This window comes from Lampris incognitus, chromosome 6 (genome assembly GCF_029633865.1).
Source record: "Lampris incognitus isolate fLamInc1 chromosome 6, fLamInc1.hap2, whole genome shotgun sequence".
NCBI classification, from domain to species: Eukaryota; Metazoa; Chordata; class Actinopteri; order Lampriformes; family Lampridae; genus Lampris; species Lampris incognitus.
This window is the reverse complement of record NC_079216.1, coordinates 47878469-47899398: the sequence shown is the minus strand read 5'-3', so window position 1 is coordinate 47899398 and position 20930 is coordinate 47878469. Positions and strand designations below refer to the sequence as shown.

The following is a 20930-nucleotide window of genomic DNA, read 5'->3' as shown; positions in this document are numbered from 1 at the left end:
GCTCGTACTGTTCCCACAAGGCTTTGCAGTTTAATCGCGTTAGCTAGCTGGTCAAGGTTCCGCTAAATTGGCAATCTGTCATTCTGCTGAGGGGGGGGGGGGGAACCCTACAGAATGTTATCCTCGTATTCCCGGTGCGACCATTTATCTGGATTACTCAAGGTTGACTGGTAATGTCAAGATTATTGCCTGTTTCGAGCGTCGAGTCGTAAAGGAATGCCATCCATGGTTTAGATGGGGAGAAAATGGTAGTTACGCTAGCAAAGGCTAGCTGACGAACGTTTAGCTAGAGAGTGCTTGCCCCCGTTTAAAGTGTAGTGTACTAGATTATGACTTGATAGAAATTGTCAAATGAAAGCGAGGGTTACTGCTGCAGGCTGTCCTAGCGAGTTGGTTTAAATGCATTTACTTAACACACTTGATTGAAATTGGTTGACTTGTCATCCTCATGCAAAAGTTGTGGAAACGGTTGCAGTATCGGCTAACTAGCTGAATTTCGTCCGCCGGTTTAAGCTGCGGTATCCGAATGCTACTGATGGGTTAACGGTAGCAAACTAGCAATTGTAAAATTAACTTATTCCAGCTCCGCGGTATTTACAAACGACGCTAATGCAACCAGACTTTAGGAGCTGCACTCTGAAGTTACAAGCTGACTATACACCAACTGGCGTTAAGCCAAAGTGATTTAAACTACTGTGGTGGCACCTCTTCAGTCACTGCTCTGATGTTTTGTCTCCTTAACAGTCACTGAACATCCCAGAGATGAGATATGCGACCGGTAATAGTGCAATGGTGATATTTTTGTTATTTCAGTGTGATCGTGATGTTTCAGTGCCGTTTTGACACTGTTCCTAGTCAAAGAAAGACTTCATGGCACAAATGGCTATTCAAATCCAAGGTCAGCGGTTTGAGTACTCTAGTACAGATAGCCGAGCAAAACACATGTTCCCTACTCATATTAGAGCTGGTTTTTAGTCAACCTAGGTGAAAGTAACTGTATAGTGTAGTTATTATCACACATCCACCAGTTGTTCGTTTTTCCTCTTGCCTCGGTCAAACCCTATCTCTTTTCCACACGCTCCCTTTCACTGGTGCTAGTTGTGACTGATAATGCTGCTTATGAAGTGGTAAGCAGAATAAGTCTTTGCATACTTCATTAAACTAACAGTTTTCTAACAGTGGCAGAAGATTTTGGCTTAACATTGGAAGCTAGTAAAGCAAACCCAAGCTATGACATGCTTGTATTTTATCCCAAAGAGAAAAGTGACATTTATCTCATTGTAATTCCAGGTACCACTGGAACAGAGTAAAGGCTTGATTAAAAAGCTGCTCCTTCATAACAAGTTGGTCTCTCACTCAACCCGTATTCTCTACATGACTGCAGCTTATTCTGCTCACTACTGACACTGGCCAAGCAAGCAAAAAGGGACTGGCAGAACAGGAGCATTGGATGCTGCTCTGGGAATTAAACTGGACCATGAGAACACAGGCGGGCTCATACAGATACACTTCATGCTGCAGAGACACTAGCCTCACTGTTTGAGCCCCTGCTGTTTGGAGCTTGATTTTTTTTTCTTCTCTATTCCTGCAATCTCAAAGGTTTGCATGGTCGAGCACAAGGGCTACTTTGAAGGAGCCCGGTAGTGGCTGCAATTGGCCAAAGCTGACAGACTGCCTGCCAGCTACTGCTGATTTAGTACCTCTGTTCACTGTCATCATTCCCATAACCCCTTTCACTGTCTCTGACACAATGAGGGGAGGCTGAGCACAGCTAGCTGGTTTTGCTGGTTTCTTTCAGGCATTTTGCACTACAAAAGACTGCATTCTGCTGTGTCTCCTTCCAGGGACTTTTTTTTTCTATGAAAGGCCCATTTATACTATACTTTTTTATTTCATTAATTTTCTTGAACTGAAGCTACAGTCGAGGTCATACATAGAGATTTAGTGAATGGTGATAAGAAGATTGCTCTATAAACCAAAGAATGAAGCTGAGGAAACAGGTGACTGTGTGTGGAGGGGCCATATTCTGTGTGGCTGTGTTCTCACTCTACCTGATGTTGGATAGAGTCCAGCATGACCCTGCGAGGCGTCAGAATGGTGGGAACTTCCCAAGGGTAAGAATAATTGGAATAGTGGTGCATGTTATGTTGTCTGCAAACCCTTTTCCTTAAGTAAGTAGTGTGATAGTCTTTGGTGTTGCAGTATATAATGGGATTCTATTTTAAGGTATAAGGCATTACCTTTTTGGCTCTAAGATTTCTAAACCCCTTTTTTCCTTTGATACTGTGTTGCAGCAAATGGGAAATTAACAAGAGCAGTGCTCTCAGGTCTAATCTTTGATTTGACGTATATTTGAATAATTTGTATACCTCAAAATATCCGTAATTTGTTTTATCCAATAAACTCAGAAGTTGGGTATTTTTGTAATGGTCATTGGAGTTAATCTAGACAGTCATTGTAGCAGCTTGTACATTGTAGCTTGTAAATAGGAAGTATTGTTCCAAACTTTGTGCAAACTTGCACAAAGAGCTATGGGTATTAAATTCTGTATAAATATTTGAAACCTGAATGTACCACATTTTACTTATGTTAAATTTTAATGGTAATATATCACAGATGGTCAAAATGCTAGTGTTAAAAGAAGGGCTTTTCATTGTTACAATTTTAAGCTATAACATTACCCCAGTCTTTAACAACTTATTTTTTGTGAAGGTAAAAAAGTCATGTAACACTTTTTCTGGGTTTTAGAGCCAGATCTCAGTTCTGCAGAACCGTATAGAGCAGCTGGAACAGCTCCTAGAAGAGAACCATCAAATCATTAGCCACATAAAGGACTCTGTTATGGAGCTTACAGACACAGGAGCTGTATCTCCCAGTGGCCAAGTGCCCTTCAGAAGCTCAAATGGTACATGGGTCCTGCCCTTTGATGGTCGCCCTACTTTCCTTGCTGTTAAACCCCAGGATTGCCAGTTTGCCACAGGGAGCCATGGTCAGACAGACCTTCAGGTGTGCTTACTATACTGTTGGAATAAGATGTCCTACTGATGGATTATTTTAGCACGAATCCATAGCATATGATTGATCACACATCAGTTACATGTCGCTACTGCGAACGCTCTTATAGCTACATTATGTATCAGAATACCTGTCATGACATATGCAGGCAGGAAATGTATTAATGGTGATTTTCTTTTATTTGAGATGCTGGATGTATACTCCCTCCTCAAGTTTGACAATCCAGATGGTGGTGTCTGGAAGCAGGGATTTGATATCACTTATGACCCGCAGGAGTGGGACAGTGAACCACTTCAAGTGTTTGTAGTTCCCCACTCCCACAATGACCCAGGTAAGTTACATCAGCACTTAACACTTAGTAAAGCTCAGGTTCAGATGGATCTACAGTGGCTTCATTTTCATAGTTTAAGCGCTAAATTCAAAGCCTGCTTTATCCAACTAGTTTGGCAAGAAGTATGTAGGAGATAACAAATGGGTTTTTGGCAGAGAAAGTGAGGCCTGGCTGAGTATGGGACTAGAAATAGGGATGTGGAAAACCTGAGTGATTCATGGTCATGATTTTTTTTTTTTTACATAATACTGACAAGATCTACAGACTAGGAAGCACAATGAAATAAGAAAGCCAGAATCGCTTGACGCTAGTGTCTACTTTTAGATTTCAATGGCAAAGATTTTATTTTAGACTGACATTTCCATTAGATTTGTTTACCACTGTGTTATAAGCTTGTTAACTTGACAGGTTAATGATTTGCTGTTGGTCAAGGGACAGGACCTGCAAATGTTGTCCAACAACAGGAGAGGAGTAGAAAAAACTCCAATTGCATTCTATTAAATACTGCTTGTATGCAAGGCTGTCCAAAGCGATATCTTCCGCAGCATGACTTGCTGACAGTTTGCAGAGGGCAGTGAGATGATGCATGCAGAAATGGCACTGTCAGTTCTTATTGAAGATGCATAAAAAAGCTGTTACATTGCTAATGGTCTCTTCACTCTAAAAGCAAGGATAGAGCATTGAGGGCTTAAGTAGGCTGCAGGTAAGTGAAAATAGGTCAAACATCGTGGCTGACACCATCAGAGACCTGCTGCGACTAACACAAGCCCCCTTCTTCATTTTTCGTTCCCCCCTGTAACTATCACCCTCCCACACTGACTACGCTGTTCACTTGCTGGGTAGACTTGCATTGACCGTACCATACTTAGCTCACTAGACTGTGGTAATTTAGATGGCCTAAATTGTGTTTATATGTTGATTTTAACAATTTATTTCTTTACTAATTGACAACTGTGAACTCTCAAACTTATTAGGATATTTCTAATAGATTTGGTAGGAATAATTTTATAATTTAACAATTATTTAACAATTTAACAAGTAATAATTTTAACAATATGAATGTGTGTGTGTGTGTTTGTGCGTATGTGTATATATATTGATCTCAATCACACACACACACACACACACACACACACACACACACACACACACACACACACACACACACACACACACACTCTGCAGGAGTTTCTTCCACTGAAAAAGATGCAGAAACTTTTTTTTTTACTCCCTTGCTTTTATACATTCTTTGTTACACAATTTTCTACTGTAACTAAACTACTACCATTTAGAAACAACCAAAAAACTTGGCAAACAAACAAACCCTTGAATTTTATCTTTGATCTGAACAAAGCACTTTTCCACAGCATTTTCTTTTATTTGACTTACCAAATAAAACAGTTTTGGAATGTCTTGAATTTACATCTTGACAGGCTGGATCAAGACTTTTGACAAGTACTTCATGGACCAGACGCAACACATCTTAAACAACATGGTAGTGAAGCTGTCAGAGGATCCACGCAGGAAGTTCATCTGGTCCGAGATTTCCTTCTTCTCCAAGTGGTGGGAAACTGTGGACGTGAATAAGCAGGAGGCAGTACGCAAGTGAGTCGCTGTTTAGCAACCCTGCCAGAGTAGCACAGGCACATGGCAGTCAGTCTTACCCACAGCGGATGGTCTCACTCCTAGCCCCAAAAGACTGTCTCCTTATTTTCCAGGTTGTGTCCAGTAATTTATTCTCAAAAATGTTCCCTCATAATTCTGTGAAATATCCAAGGCCTCAGCCATTCACAAAAGAGAATTTACTTCCTTGTCTAAAGGCATTGTATTGCTGCCCTTAAGTATCTTATGCAACAGACTGTATCCATTCACTTGCACTGCACAAGAAGTCACTTGCTATGCCTTGTCAGGCTGCATTTGAAATGTGATCTTAGTACCTGGGAACCTCTGGTGGATGAGAGAATGAATATTTTGAGAATAGCGCCTTATCTAGTTAATGTGATCCCCCCCACCCCCCCACCCCAGCCAGTAGCACTGAGCTTTTCCTCACCTCCTTTTCTTAATCTTCTTTCTCTCACAGGTTGATCCTTGGAGGGCAACTGGAGATTGTGACTGGAGGCTGGGTCATGACAGATGAAGCTAACACTCACTACTTTGCCATGATAGATCAACTCATTGAAGGCCATCAGTGGCTAGAGAGAAATTTAGGTAAGGGGGTGTTATTTTAGATTAATTTGATTAACAACCCTTCTCTCCGACAGTGGATTTTAACTCTGATTCTTGTTGACAATTATACAAAGTTTTGGAGAGCAACTGTAGTTACAAACAGTGCAGTTATGGTAGTGAATGAATTGATTCAGAAAAGAGAGGGAAAGATTTGAACAGGTTGAATTGAGAATTGAATTTGCTTGAGCCAAAGACATGTACAAAGGTTAGTTCCAGAAAAAACTTCACATAGTGGGCAAGGTTAGATATTAAAAGCTCTGTCAGGTCTTGGAAGAACACTGTATGTTTCAGGTTGGTGTTAGATGCAGAGTCTGAAATTGCTGGAGTATTAAAATAATTGTGACGTGTCAGCTTCAGCAAAGTACATTTACATTCAGTCCAATAAAACGAATGGTTTGAGCCATAGGAGGCAAGTGTTTTAAAAATCACTGGTGTATGCTTTAGTAAGACAACTAATTAAAGGAAAATGTAAGAATCTTAGCAATGATATCAATCATGCAATTGTATAGATATCAATCCATTTCTAACCTGAAGAAGAAATCTCCCTCTGTAATCCCATGAGGAGTTAGTTGTTGCAGGAGGACAACAGTGGAAGCTTGAGAGAGCTGGAGAAGTGAAGAAAAGGTCCATAAGTGCGCTGACTGGCTGAACAGGGATTGTCTTTTCATAAGGGAAGGTGTTTTGAAACACTTTAAAAACATTCTGAGCCTGGTAGTGCAAAAAAAGGGCCCTTATAATTGACGTTATTTGGCGAGCGCTGTTGCCCCAGGGGATAACATTCCAGCTTGGTGTTTGTAAGTTGGCTGATGCTAGGTTTTTCACTACTGATTCTGTTGCCATTGCTCAGATTGACTCCCTAATGAAAGGGAAAATAGATCTTCGGTTAAAAAACACTGGAATTTTCCTCAAGATACCTTGCATTGTTTTATCCTAACAACATTGTAGTTGATATTTCTAAAATGATGTTCATTTATATCAATGCTTGATGATAAACCTCATGTAATAACATGTGTCATCTTAGGTGTAACTCCCCGCAGTGGATGGGCTATAGACCCTTTTGGTCACAGTGCCACCATGCCCTACCTGCTGAAACGGTCCAATCTGACCAACATGCTGATCCAGAGGGTCCATTATTCCATCAAAAAACACTTTGCCTCTACTCGCAGCCTAGAGTTCATGTGGAGGCAGGCCTGGGGTGAGTGGACCATTGCCATTGAAGCTATCTGTTAACTTGGCAAAAACATGTTTCAAAATGAGTCATGTCACTTTTGAGGTCCATTAAATTGCATTAGAAATGAATATTTGGTGTCCGGGTAGCGTAGCGGCCTGCCAACACGGGGATCGACGGTTCAAATCCCCGTGTTACCTCCGGCTTGTTCGGGCGTCCCTACAGACACAATTGGCCGTGTCTGCGGGTGGAGAGCCGGATATGGGTATGTGTCCTGGTCACTGCACTAGCACCTCCTCTGGTCGGTTGGGGTGCCTGTTCGGGGGGGAGAGGGAACTGGGGGGAATAGCGTGATCCTCCCACGCGTGACGTCCCCCTGGTGAAACTCCTCACTGTCAGGTGAAAAGAAGTGGCTGGCGACTCCACATGTATCGGAAGAGGCATGTGGTAGTCTGCAGCCCTCCCCGGATCGGCAGAGGGGGTGGAGCAGCGACCGGGACCCCTCAGAAGAGTGGGGTAATTGGCCAGATACAATTGGGGAGAAAAAGGGGGCAAAAAAAGAGTGTTTAGAAATTTTGGAAAGACAGTAAGAGAGAAAATATCATTTGTGTTTAACTTCTTGTTGCCTTTCAAGCCAACTCTTAAAGCCAAAACAATTTCTTGGCTTATCTTGATGCTGTTTTACAACGACCTTGACAGACCCAGCATCAGGCACAGACATCTTTTGCCACATGATGCCATTCTACAGCTATGATGTGCCTCACACCTGTGGGCCGGACCCCAAAATCTGCTGCCAGTTTGATTTCAAGAGGTTGCCAGGAGGTCGGGTAAATTGTCCCTGGAAAGTCCCCCCGAAAGCTGTGGTGGAAACCAATGTAGCAGAGAGGTGAGGCCAGCAGGGGGCAGCCTCCCCTCTTTATTTTGTGTGAGGAAACAGATTGGGCACTTGCAAGACCTTTTGCTTTACATTTGCTTCATCCAAAGCAAGGGCAACACAAATGAGAGAAAGAAACAGAAACACAGATATTTGTTAGGAGTCATTTCACAATTGCAAGTGTGAGCAGAAGAGTATTATCTACTGTCCTTTCCAAATAGTAAATTCTAATTTTAGAAGAAAATACCTCTCTTCCAATGAAAGTGTATAAGTGTCTTTCCCTTCTCAGGACTGATTTGAGCCTCCTCTTTATATGGGCATCTGTGATTGATTTCCTCCCCGCCCCCGGAGAACTGACAAGCACAAGGCAGTGCTATTTGCATGTAAAGCAATTTCTTCTCTGTCTCTCTCGCTCTCTCTGTCTCTGTCTGTCTGTCTGTCTGTCTGTCTGTCTGTCTGTCTGTCTGTCTGTCTGTCTGTCTGTCTCTCTCTCTCTCTCTCTCTCTCTCTCTGTCAGAGCACACTTGCTGCTGGATCAGTACCGTAAAAAGTCCAAGCTGTTCCTCAGTAAGGTACTTTTAGTTCCTCTAGGGGATGACTTCCGCTACGACAAGGCCTTGGAGTGGGACCAACAGTACATCAACTACCAGAAGCTTTTTGACTACATGAATTCTCACCCTGAGATGCATGTACAGGTGGGAAACTCATTTGTCTGCTGTCACAAGGTAGCATGCCAGTTGTGTTCTTTCTTACTGTTCTACTCACACAGAGTAGCTCAGTGCATAGGATTTTTTTTTTTGTGATAATGAATTATGCATGTTTATTGTTCTTTCCTTGTGACAGAACAAAGTATCTGCCTTGACTAGATTATGTCTGAAGGTATTGCCATCTTGGATGAAAAGGACTTGCCTAACAGCAAAATCATCATTTTGTTGAGATATGGGTTCACTGTACTCTACATTTACAACACATCTCAACTGTCCCCTGCTTTTCTTCCAGGCCCAGTTTGGAACTCTGTCAGACTACTTCGATGCTGTTCACAAAGCTGCTGGAGCAGTCCCAGGAACCAGGCCTGCAGGTTACCCAGTGCTTAGCGGAGACTTTTTTGCATATGCAGATCGTGAAGATCACTACTGGACCGGCTATTTCACCTCTCGGCCCTTCTACAAGAGCCTTGACCGCGTGTTGGAGTCACACCTCAGGTGGGGGATTGGTTTGACAGCATGACATTATTAAACCAGCACCCAGAATTGAACTGACTGACTGATGCCATTCTACAACAGCTTCATGTGAAGTTGACTGTTTGTTAATATTCTCCAGAGGGGCAGAGATCCTCTACAGCTTGGCAGTGGCGAATGCTCGCCATATTGGCATGGAGGGGCGTTACCCAGTATCAGATTATTCCCTGCTCCTAGATGCGAGGCGATCTGTGAGCTTATTCCAACATCATGATGCCATCACCGGCACTGCCAAGGAGAATGTTGTCATCGATTATGGCGCAAAGTAAGGAATCCAGATTAAGAAAAGAAAAAGAACAATATGAATGCAAACATGTAAGCTAGAAGACTGAAAGCCTAATTTCTCAGCTCTTCAAAAGGAGTATGTGACTCCATATTTCTGAAATCTAGCTGCTCTCTGCTTTGCATTATTGAAATTTTTATGCGTTAATTTCTTTTCAGTTCAGTTTCTTTTCAGTAAAAGGCAACACTGTCATTTGTGACTGCAGCAGTGAGAAATGGATTTGTCTGCTTCCTTTTATAGGTTATTGCGCTCCCTGATTGGTCTGAAGCGAGTGATCATCAATGCTGCTCATTTTCTGCTGATGAAGAACAAGGACTTTTATCGGTTCTACCAGACGGAGCCTTTTTTGGAGACGGTGAGAGCTGGGAGCAGTGGGGTGTGAGCTTCACACAGTGTAAATTGAATAAGATGTAGCACAAGTCTTGTTTTTTGTTGTAAGAAGTAAGCAGCTGAGCCTTCGTTTGTTGCCTGTAGGATGACCGTCGTGCCACTCAGGACTCTTTGCCCCAGCGCACTCTTATTGAGTTGGACCCAGCAGGACCGAGGTATCATCTACATTCCTCTACGGGTTTCATGACCTCCACCTCAGCTAAAACATACTGTGTTTGATTGCTCCCTCTTTCCCCCTCCCCAGGTACCTGGTTCTCTTCAACCCCTTGGAACAGGAACGGCTATGTGCAGTGACCGTGTTGGTGAACACGGTCAGGGTGCGGGTACTGACTGAGGATGGACAAACCATTCCAGTCCAGCTAAGCGCCCAGTGGAGTTCTGCTAGCCAGATGAGCGCTGAGGTATTTGAGGTAAGAGGTGAAGGTCCTGCATTCAAAAAGAACTGCCTTTTCAAGATCGTAGAAAGAGAAATTCCATCTGCTGCTTGTTTGGCTGTCCCAAATACCTTTTTGTTTTCAAGCTTTGGATGCTAGGTGCATTTTCCAAAGGAATATCTGAATATTTGCCCTAAATTAATTAACCAATAAAATCAAATCAGAGCCTAAGATTGATGATGTACAATTACAGATTTTTAATTTACATTTTAATTTGATATTTTAGTGTTGAGTGAATAACAACGTGGTACAAAAGATTATATTTTTAAAACTTTTTATTGAACAGTGAACACAGAAACAGTTTTAGAACACAACAGCCTAAAATGGGGAGGGGGCTTAATTTCAGCAGCCACAAAAACCATCTTGCTAGAACACCCCCCGCCCCCCAATCTTATTTTGTCCCTGTTGCTATTAGTCAAGTACTACCCTAAGATCAGGATGTCACCAGATTAAAGTTTCGGTTAAATAGATGTTGCTATAATATGTGAACTCAAACAAAGAAATCAATCTGTGAATGTGAAAACTACAATCATTTGGCTGGCTTTACATGGTGAAACTTTCTCGCAGTTGCTTGAAACTTACTTGAAACTAATGCCAACGTTACACATAAAACTTTTTCACGCAACTTGGTTGCATTTATGAGTTGCCAGTTGCATAATGTTTGCAGCTAAACCGTTCCACTTAATGCAATCAAAACTATGTGCGGGCTTCCGGGTAGCGTAGCAGTCTAGTCCGTTGCCTACCAACACGGGGATCACCGGTTCGAATCCCTGTGTTAACTCTGGCTTGGTCGGGCATCCCTACAGACACAATTGGCCATGTCTGCGGGTAGGAAGCCGGATGTGGGTATGTGTCCTGGTCACTGCACTATCGCCTCTTCTGGTCGGTTGGGGCACCTGTTTGGGGGGGAGGGGGAACTGGAGGGAATAGCGTGATCCTCCCACGTACTATGTCCCCCTGGTGAAATTCCTCACTGTCAGGTGAAAAGAAGCGGCTGGCAACTCTACATGTATCGGAGGAGGCATGTGGTAGTCTGCAGCCATCCCAGGATCAGCAGAGGGGGTGGAGCAGTGACTGGGATGCTTTGGAAGAGTGGGGTAATTGGCTGGATACAATTGGGGAGAAAAAGGGGGAAAAATCCCACAAAAAGAAATATGTGCAACAGCCAATGAGATTAGTTGGAATGATATAAATAGAACATCTGTTGAATAGTCAAACAGTACTCAATAACAAACACAGTTGGCAAGTCTTCTACCAAAAACAAGACTAATTACATTACATTGACTCACCTTCAAAGTATTCCATCAAACAAATCTTCCATGTTGGTAAGTGTCTCTCCATCACGGTTTTAACGTCAGGTTTTCAAATGCTCTTACTGGTTGTAGCATGAACCTTGTTGCATCAAGTTGAAACAATTTCAACTTGATGCAACTTAAGTTTCTTGCAAATTTTCAGTTAATTGCAAGGGCTGATACACAGTGCAACTTTGACAAAACTCCGTTGCTTGTGACTAAGTAACATGAAAAAGTTTCATGTGTAACGTCGGCCTAAGTTCTTGAGTTGCACGGTGTAAAACCCTCTGCAACACACTTGAAACTTGTCTTAAGCTCAGCCGCAACAGTTGCAAACATTTCAACTTTGGTTGTTGCATGAAACTAGTTTCACATTCAAAATGCTGATAACCTGTCAGATGATGATGTCATATATGTCCGTATACAGCATTTCAAGTGAGTGATTTCAACTTGGATTATCATCACCAAAATGGATAAGAAAAAAAAGATTGTGTCTTGGTCACTGGAAAAAGAGATTCCTTATTGACTTTAAGCAAGGTTGGTAGACAGATTTTCATTTTGTGAATCAGCTGAGCTGTGGCAAAAAAACAAATGTGGGATAGATGAAGTTTGTTTACATTGTAGTGAGACAGTGATCAGCTAACAGCTAGCTAAAACATGACGGTTGGTTGACCAATTTGCCTGAATTTGTTCTGTTTTGTTAGCCAATGTTAGTCTTCTGAAATCTGCCAATGTTATAGTGATCTAAATAGGTTAATTTCCTCCTACTCTGATAGGACAGGATGAGCCAAGGCAACATTAGTGGAATAAACTATAAATCAATTGTGTTCCAAAACGACTTTTGATTATTTTTGACATGCATCATGTAACTGTCAAGTTGCATGAAAATTAGGTTGCTTGCAATTTGCAACCTGCAACTAGTTGCCTCAAAGTTTCACCTTGTAAAGCCAGGTGGTTTTTCTTGGCTTGTTGCTAACTTTGGTGGGTCACATCAAAACTGGCTACATTGTATAAGAAAATGCAAATAACAATACTACATACAGCTGTTTTAGGAGTGCTGCCAAAAGCCATATAAAAATGACCATGCATGGATTGTCTGCCAACGATGTAACTGGCAGACAATATTAATATTAATAACCTTACGTTACAATTTCGGCTGCGTTTCACAGAGAGACAATGTTGAAAAGCATAATTATTTACCGCTAACTTTCTGTTCCCAGCACTTCAGCACTTGGTGCTTAACATGCCTTGTGTTCAGCATTTTCCATGAAAATGATCAAGAAATTGAATCCTGCACTGGTCTATGGCATTTGCATAGAGACGGTTGTGGTTTGAAGCAGGGGTATAAAGTTGTAGCTCTTACAGAGATTTGATACAAATCCCAAAATGTAGTTAATTATTCAACACAGGAAACTACAATCAGAGAACATAATCTTTGATATGATGGCAATTTTTCCCCCCGTTTAATCTGCTGTGTTTCGACATGGTTTATGTCGAATGTCAAATATAACCCCCTTTTCTTGGCTATCCGTGTAGAAACAACACCAGTCCTCTGAATTCAGGGTAGCTGCTGCATGCCCATTTATTTTTTGGCACATCTCAGTTCTGGCAAAGTCAAAACGAACATATAGATGTTGTGGTCGCATATTGTCAGCTCAACTCCAGCCCGTGGATGTGGGGACCGGTTTAGAAATGGTGTTCTTGCATATTGGCCTGTACAATTCCGGGTTTATTCTGAACTCTTGATATGCAGCCAAACGTTCGTGAAATTTACCAGGTGGTAGCTAAGTGTCACTACTGAGGGGGTGTTTTCTGCATATCGAAAACTTAATGCAACGTTAGATGTCAACACAACCCCAAGCTGTTTCTTTACGTTATATATGACACAGAGAGTTGGTTCGGAAATAAAGTCGTTAATACAATAAACTGGTTTGATGAAACGACAAAAGATGCCAGCACGCTGGCAAAAATACTCCAGAAGCTGTTCAGATGGCAAAAAAATATAATATATCCATTGCCTACCAACACGGGATCGCTGGATTGAATCCCCGCTTTCCCTCCGGCTTGGTCGGGCGTCCCTACAGACACAATTGGCCGTGTCTGCGGGTGGGAAGTCAGATGTGGGTATTTTTCCTGGTCGCTGCAGTAGTACCTTCTCTGGTCACTCGGGGCGCCCCCCCAGATCAGCAGAGAGGGGGGTGACACAGCGATCGAGATGGCTCAACAAAAAAAAGAGAGCGGAGTAATTGGCCAGATAGAGTCAGGGAGAAAAAGGGGCCTCTTGTATCATTTACATTTTTTTCAGTGATTGTGAAATAGTTGTGAAGTGGTTTTGAAGAAAGAAAAACAAATCCCATTACTGATTTTTTTTCCATTTATCCAAATAGAATTACTTGTGAAGTGACAGTGTTTCTACAAATTATAACAGCTTGTGAGTCCAAAACAAGTTGCTAGATGAGTCATACTGTTTGTTTACTTTATTGAAGCTCAACATAAACTCCTGATAGTGACACTTGTTCAATTTACCTTCATTTTGAGGAATTCCTAGATGTTGTACAGGAGTAAGGGACACCTCCTTTTGCCCCAGCATAGTTAATGTCCACCTCCTCATTGATGTTTAATGGGATAAATGTGGATATGGAATCAATATTCAAGATTCTGACTGGCAAATCGAGTTTCCCCTGTTCATCCCCCTACACCCACACACACATACACACTCACACCTTTCACATGATTAAATCAGCACAGCTGTGTGTGTGCACCTGGTGTTTTCATTTGTGCAGCACACACATTAAATTATTTCACTGAGTTCTCTTTCTTTACGTCTTGTCTCGTATGTGTGTGTACGCGTGCGTGTGTGTGCGTGCGTGCGTGCGTGCGTGCTTGCTCTTTTCAGGCAACATTCATGGTTCGTCTGCCTCCCTTGGGCTTAGCCGTATTCCATCTATACGATTCCTCTGACTCTCCTATGACGCTCCGCTCCGACACACTGCTGAGGCTGGCTGGACAAGGGGTTAGTGCGCGGGCCGTGGACCCCCTGCCTGTCCGGTCTCAGCACGCAGACCCACAGACCTTCTACATCACCAGTCAGTCTCTCACACTGGGGTTCTCTGGAACCACTGGCTTGCTGGAGGTCAGTGTTTTTATGTGTTTAAGCACTTGGATCAGCTACTAATGTTAATTCTGCATCAACCAGAAATCTTAAGAGAGGGATTACCTCCCCTCTTTAACTCGTCATCCTGATGAGTCAAAGAGGAAAAACAATAGGGGATTTCCCGTCAGTCCCTGACTGTCTGATCAATGTTAGCATGACGATCTCCCTACTGCTACTTATCCATCTTCTTTCATCTCTCACTCTTTCCCTTCATAGTTCCCTCACACTGTCTGTTCCTCTCTCTTTGTGGCTGTATTCCCACTAGAGTATCCGGCGTAAAGATGACCCACAGGAAGTGAGGGTTCAAATGCAGTTTTTGACGTATGGCACTCGGCCCTCCAAGGACAAGAGTGGAGCTTACCTCTTCCTGCCTGATGGAAAAGCAAAGGTTTTGTCTCATTTTCCTCTCTCTGTTGTTTACCCTCACCGGGCTTTGATAGGCACTCCCTCATATATTGTATCATGCTTGGGAGCTCAGGGGGCTGGGGGGGTGTATGCTGCTTCATCTTCTCATTGATTGAAAAACAACAGAACACACTGATGTCGAGGGCTCAGTAGTATTGTGTTTTTTATACCTTGCCATTGCTGTATTGCTCACTTTGTCTTTTTTTCTTCCTTTCATCCTATTTTCCCCTTTGCCGCTACTTTCTGCCATGTTGTTCTCTTTATCTTTCTGCCAATGTCTTTCCTTACCTCCTTGCTTCCAGCCCTACAGTCAGAAGGACCCACCTGTGGTGCGTGTTGTAGAGGGTCCTCTCTTCTCGGAGGTGGTGGCACACTACCAGCATTTTCAGCAGTCCATTCGCATACACAATGTTCCAGGTACACACACACACACACACACATATACTAATGTCAAGGAGACTGGCGTCAAAACAGCTTTTCTCAATACTTCTTATAGATTGATTTTTGCCAGCTTAGGTGCCAGATGGATGGAGTGTCCTACCAAAGACAATGTGATTTGATCCAGAATGTATACAAAGTTGCAGGGAGTCATTTGCAATCCAGTTTATTGTCTGGAGGCAAAAATACATACTGTTTAAAACATCTTGGTAAATTCTATTTGTTTATATGCCCATACAGCAGAGTAAGATAGTGTTTGCTCATTATTTGTTGCAGTTATTTTAGCTGGTTAAAAGGACAAAGTCTTCTAGCTAAATGTAGTGTATTTCTTGATATCACATTGATTCTACGTGTTTTTTTGTTATTGTCCCTTTAAGGAGTTGAAGGCCTTTCCATAGACATCATCACTGTTGTTGACATCAGAGACCAGACTAATAAAGAGCTGGCCATGCGACTAGTCACTGACATCCAAAGTGGGGATGTCTTCTACACAGACCTTAATGGCTTCCAGGTCAGTCAGTCCCTTGCTCGACAGCTTAAAGAAAGGACCAATGTTAGGCTTTAGAATATACCTCCGTCTATAGTCATGTGAAAAGTTACCCACTTTTAGATTACCTCAACACATTTATTTTTCTCTGGGTATGCTAAAGAGGCATTTACTATTCATAACATGGTATACATAAGACTCCTGCTGAGTTTCAAATCAGGCAATCTTGTCTGACAAATTTCTTCATGTGCGTGCATGTGTGTGTTTGTGCCCCCATTCATAGATGCAGCCCCGCCGCCATTACCTAAAGCTTCCCCTGCAGGCCAACTTCTATCCAATGCCCAGTCAGGCCTACATCCAGGACAGCCATTACCGCCTCACCCTACACACAGCCCAGTCTCTGGGAGTCACCAGCCTGGAAAATGGTTAGTTTCTCCAACATTTTCAGGGATGCTATTTGTTATCACTTGTCTTTGGTTTAACATTTTGAACAACCATCTCTAATTTTAGAACAACCAAAGGCTGACATTGGCTTGTAGGAAGTCAACTTCCATAGGCTTGAAGAAGGAACAACTGTCTGATAATTTTTCAAGGACCTTATCTTAAAAAAAACTTGTATATGCTTATTAAATGAGCAGTTTCATCTCAAGAATCTCCTTGAAATCTCGTGAAAAATCAGATACTTTTGATGAAGTGCTGTATGTTTACATGCTGTATTTTCTAACAGACTAGTTATCCTCTTAGACAATGATATCTGCATGTTGTGTACACAGAGATGTTTGTGTTGAAGTTGTCTGTTATTCCCCCTACCCCACCCCAGGCCAGCTGGAGGTAATTATGGATCGGCGGCTGATGCAAGATGATAATCGGGGACTGGGCCAGGGCCTGAAGGACAACAAGAAGACAGCCAACCGCTTCCGCCTGCTGCTGGAAAGGAGATCCACTGGCAACAAGGTCAGTCAGACACCCAGACAGGTTGGGATTAATTGAACCCACATGAGTTCTGTAATTGCTCTTTTGATCCCAGCGCACCACATCAAGTGCTCTGATTCTGAATAGGTCTCGATAAGCTGGGACCTCCACTCAAAGCTGTTATAATGGGAAATATCTGGTCCTTCACTCTTTAATTACATTTGACACTTTTACATTTTCTCATTTAGCAGACACTTTTATCCAAAGCGACGTACAACAGACAACAGAGTCAGCAATTAGCAGATATATTCGTGTGTCAACCTACAGGTTGAAGCCAAGGTTTATTAATTCCTTTCTACATATTTTTTGTTACCCATCTCCCCCTCCTCATCTGTCTTTTTGTCATCATCTGTGCTCCTTTCTCTTTCACTCTTTCTCTGTCTCCCTCTTCCGCTCCATTTCCCTCAGCATGATGGTTTCTTTGCCAAACTCGTCTCCTTGTTTCGTTCTTTCCTCTCCAAAATCTTGAGAGGCGGAGTTCAAGAGGTAATGTTGCCTTGGCAACTGTGAAAATGCTAGCTAGCTTGCGTTTGTAGTCTGTGCAGTAGCTCCAGTCACCAAGCTCCCCTTTTTAGCCTCCCTCCACCTCAGAGCCTCAGCCAAAAACAGTCCATCTTTGCCACGACAGCATTGTACGTAACAAGTGATATCATTTATCAAGTAAATGGATACACTTTGGGAGGAAATACAATGCTCTGTTTCATCATCCAACACACTCATTGCTAAGATTGCTTACTGGAGACTTGATGGAGTCACGCTGACCAGTTATGGTTTTCCATTCAAAAAGATTTCATGCTTGTTTTTTTGAGATACTCTAGCTAATGTGCTTGGTGTAATTATTTTTATTTTTTTAACTGTGACAGTCCACCCCATCACACTCAAAGCAAGCCCTGGCTGTATCACGTTTTGGCATATCCTAATAAACATTCAATAGAACTGACTCCTCCTTGAGTTGGTATAGTTTTATGTGCCTAGTAAGTACATTTCAAATTAGAGTCCATACCTCATATAGCCCAATCATAAGTGATGAAGACCTTAAATTAGTTCTAGTGGCAAGTCACTAATGACGGGTAGACACTGTCACTTGCAACAGCGGGTTTAATCTGTCCTTGCCTCTGCTCTCTTCCAGATGATGGACAGTGGGGCAACCAGCTTCCCATCTCTGCTCAGTCATATGACCAATGCCTTCTTGAATCACGAAGTCCTAGCACTACCTGTTATACCCAAAAAGCGTGGCATTCCTCCGCTGCAAACCTTTGCCCCACTCAAAGCCCCCCTTCCCTGTGATGTCCACTTGCTGAACCTGCGCACCATCCAGAGCCAGGTAAAAGGAAACTTTCACACTTAAATTGAACATAGAAGAGGAGGAGGGGCTCAGTAGTCACTCATATGAGATGATTTTTGTGTGTGTGCGTGTGTGCGTGCAGGTTGGTTCCCATATTCCTTCTCCCTGTACTGCCTTGATCCTTCACCGTAAAGGGCTGGACTGTGGTTTAGAGACTCAGAACCTTGGCTTCAACTGTACCACCACGCAAGGACAGGTGAGCGTACACATCTGCATGCACAGACTTGACTGGCCAGCAATTACAGCTTTGGAGCTGTAATTTACTCTGCTCTTTCAAGTGTTTGTCAGTCGGAGCAGGATTTGTGCTTTCAGCCTTTAATCACATTCACTGCCAGGAAATTTTGTCTTTGCCATCAGTTTCCCTAATGGCCTTTCTGCTTGCAACTGCATGTCTTATCTCATGCTTATGTCTTCCCCATTTTTTCTTTTGTTTTTGCTCACCATCTGTCTGTCGTGCAACATAGCTGGGTGTGTCGGGACTGTTCAGGAACCTAGACCTGCAGCTGCTCCAGCCCATGTCTTTGACTCTGATGCACGCCAGTACCCCACTGGCCAATGACTCCATCATCAGCCTGGACCCTATGGAGATATCTGCCTTTAAGCTCAAACTGCGCTAAGAGCAGCCTGGGACTGCAGAGGCAATAAACATGCCCAGGCTAAGACTCTAGACTGAGACCAAGCGCAGGCCGCCGTGATCAGACTGCCTCTCCACACAGGGGTTCTGGCTCTCTTGGTTTTGTGTGTGTGTGCGTGCGCGCATGTGTACATGCACGTGTGTGTGTGTTTCCGATGCACGTGCAGAGTCTCATGCACCACAACCCAGAGAAGCGGCTTCCAATGTAACAGGATGGACTGCGAAGCATGGGGCAGATAACCTTTTATAAAGGCTGCCTCCAAGAGTAAATCTGTGGATTTTGCAGTCATTCCAAATAAAGACAGACAAGTGGAATCATTTATTAGAAGATAGGGGGTGTCTGTTCTTTTTTCACTGCAATAGTTGTGTAAAAGAAGAAATCTTTTAGGGGTGTTTTTTTTGTTGCAAAAATCAAATGTTTATTTGTCCTTGCCTCTTTCTGGACTTTATACTGAATGTAAATATTGAAATGACAGGGACCTGGGATATATGCTGCATCAGAGTGCACATTTTCAAGCTTTATTTGGTGTAACGGTGGGTTTTTTTTTTGGTTTTTTTTTAAACTAGCAATGAAGGACATCCTTGCCAACAGGAACTCATCACAGTTCTGTTTTGTTTCCGTAAATCCAGTGTTCACTGGTTTTGTTTCTTTTTTATTTGAAATGAGCAAAATGCAACAGTGTAATTGTACGAAGTGAATGTTTGATCTCTTTTTCACTCTTGAGCGAGTGACACAAGCCACTGCTTTGAAAAAGCTACTACTGTACATCAGAGCTGGAATGCAAGAGTCACTGTGCAATAATGATTTGGGATCATTCCCTGCAATTTTGCTTTCTGCAAGACTGTATTGCCTGCTGTCCTTGTTTTGCTTGTAGATGGTTTAAAGACTCGCACCTTTACCCCCTAAGCTTTGCTAGGCTTTGTTTCCTTATGATTAAACTGTGGAGGGTCTGTGATGGAATCTTTAGTTGTGTTGAATTACTCCCTGAGCCATTCTTGTGCTTATTCTCAGTAGTATGCCATCCATGAGAGAACAGTTGTGTACCATATGCAGTAAAGGAAAAAGGCAAAGATTATACCTCATATTTAACATATGGCAAATATATTGGTGTGTGTCTATATATAGTATGGTGATGTGAATACTGGAGGGGATTTGTGGGTGTACTGAGGTCAGAGTACACTATCAGGGACCACTCGTAGTCCCGCTAAAAGCACCGTCACTCATTTCTGGTGTCAATGTGAAGTAGTGGGTCATATTGTTGCCTCTGTCATGCTTTTTCACACATAGGATGGGTATCCATCAGAGGATGCAAACTTGGTGAAATAAGAATGGGAAAGTCAGGATCAAACTATACGCAAAGAATCTTTGCTTATGAATGAATTTTAAAAAAAAAACAATCATGAACAAATGTCTTAAGACTAAGACATTTGTTTATGAAACTTTTATTTTTCAAGTTTAACATCCACAGTGCAACATCTTATGAGGCTATGGCACTTGACCTTTTTTTCTGGTCCATGTCTGTCTTTATGTGTTAGTAGTTCACATCCGTTCTCACCCAACTGGGGCATCTGCTGACATATCACCTACCTGGCATCTGCCACATGCTGTTCCACTGTGTTTGCTACTTAAAAAAGTCACCTTACTTTTTTTTTGTCCCCCCCCCCCTCCCCTACGGGAGGTCTGCTTTTGTCCTGTGTATCAACCAAGACTGTGATGTCTGGTCTTCCATAGCTCAATAAATGCCATTCGGCATATCTAGAGCTTAAATTCCCCCCCCCCCAGCAGTGGTGTAGTTTCCAGACAGAAAATTTGCACTTTCTGCTCCACCCATCGTCTGTTATACCTCCTCTCCTATTGTGTCAGTATGTCTCAGTCATTCTGTAAAAATGTGCTTTTTTTCTAGTGTGATATTTGTGTAGCATTGTTTTTGTTATTAGGGATGGACTGTATATGAAAGACTGTTCCATCATGGATATCTGTGGACAAAAAGATGCATAGAGATGCCGGGGAATGAAATAAAGGTTCAAGGATAATTTTTTTGACTCTTGCGTCTCTAGAATGATCACAGATACCGAAGCATTTGTTTCTACATTTCTCGAGATGTTTTTTTGTGAATTCTGGGCTCGGCGACCCTTTGGCGTTTCCTCGTCTCCCCGTGGAATCAACCGTGGCACGTCGCCAGTCGTCCCGTACAGCACCAGTAGGTGGCGACATTTAGTCGGGGGTGAGTGAAGTAGGTGGAG

The 20930-nt window shown here is 42.7% G+C and overlaps 1 protein-coding gene across 1 annotated transcript; it reads left to right on the top strand.

Annotated features, from left to right (window-relative positions):
• Positions 1 to 41: 41 nt before the first annotated feature.
• man2a2 (mannosidase, alpha, class 2A, member 2) lies at positions 42 to 20709 on the top strand. The gene is made up of 23 exons (XM_056281582.1): positions 42 to 170; positions 1916 to 2114; positions 2749 to 3006; positions 3202 to 3346; positions 4780 to 4951; positions 5427 to 5554; positions 6594 to 6767; positions 7440 to 7626; positions 8132 to 8309; positions 8614 to 8816; positions 8935 to 9117; positions 9376 to 9490; positions 9610 to 9680; positions 9770 to 9935; positions 14148 to 14384; positions 14671 to 14793; positions 15113 to 15227; positions 15626 to 15759; positions 16019 to 16160; positions 16556 to 16689; positions 17837 to 18031; positions 18135 to 18248; positions 18517 to 20709. The coding sequence occupies exons 2-23, from the start codon at positions 1983 to 1985 to the stop codon at positions 18667 to 18669; spliced, it is 3459 nt and encodes a 1152-aa protein (XP_056137557.1). The 5' UTR covers positions 42 to 170; positions 1916 to 1982; the 3' UTR covers positions 18670 to 20709.
• Positions 20710 to 20930: the final 221 nt, after the last annotated feature.

Coding starts and splice junctions, on each gene's coding strand:
- man2a2 (XM_056281582.1), top strand. CDS start 1,983: ATGAAGCTGAGGAAACAGGTGACTGTGTGTGGAGGGGCCATATTCTGT. Junction 8,310..8,613: donor ACCCTGAGATGCATGTACAG/GTGGGAAACTCA, acceptor CTTTTCTTCCAG/GCCCAGTTTGGAACTCTGTC. Junction 9,681..9,769: donor TTGGACCCAGCAGGACCGAG/GTATCATCTACA, acceptor CCCCCTCCCCAG/GTACCTGGTTCTCTTCAACC.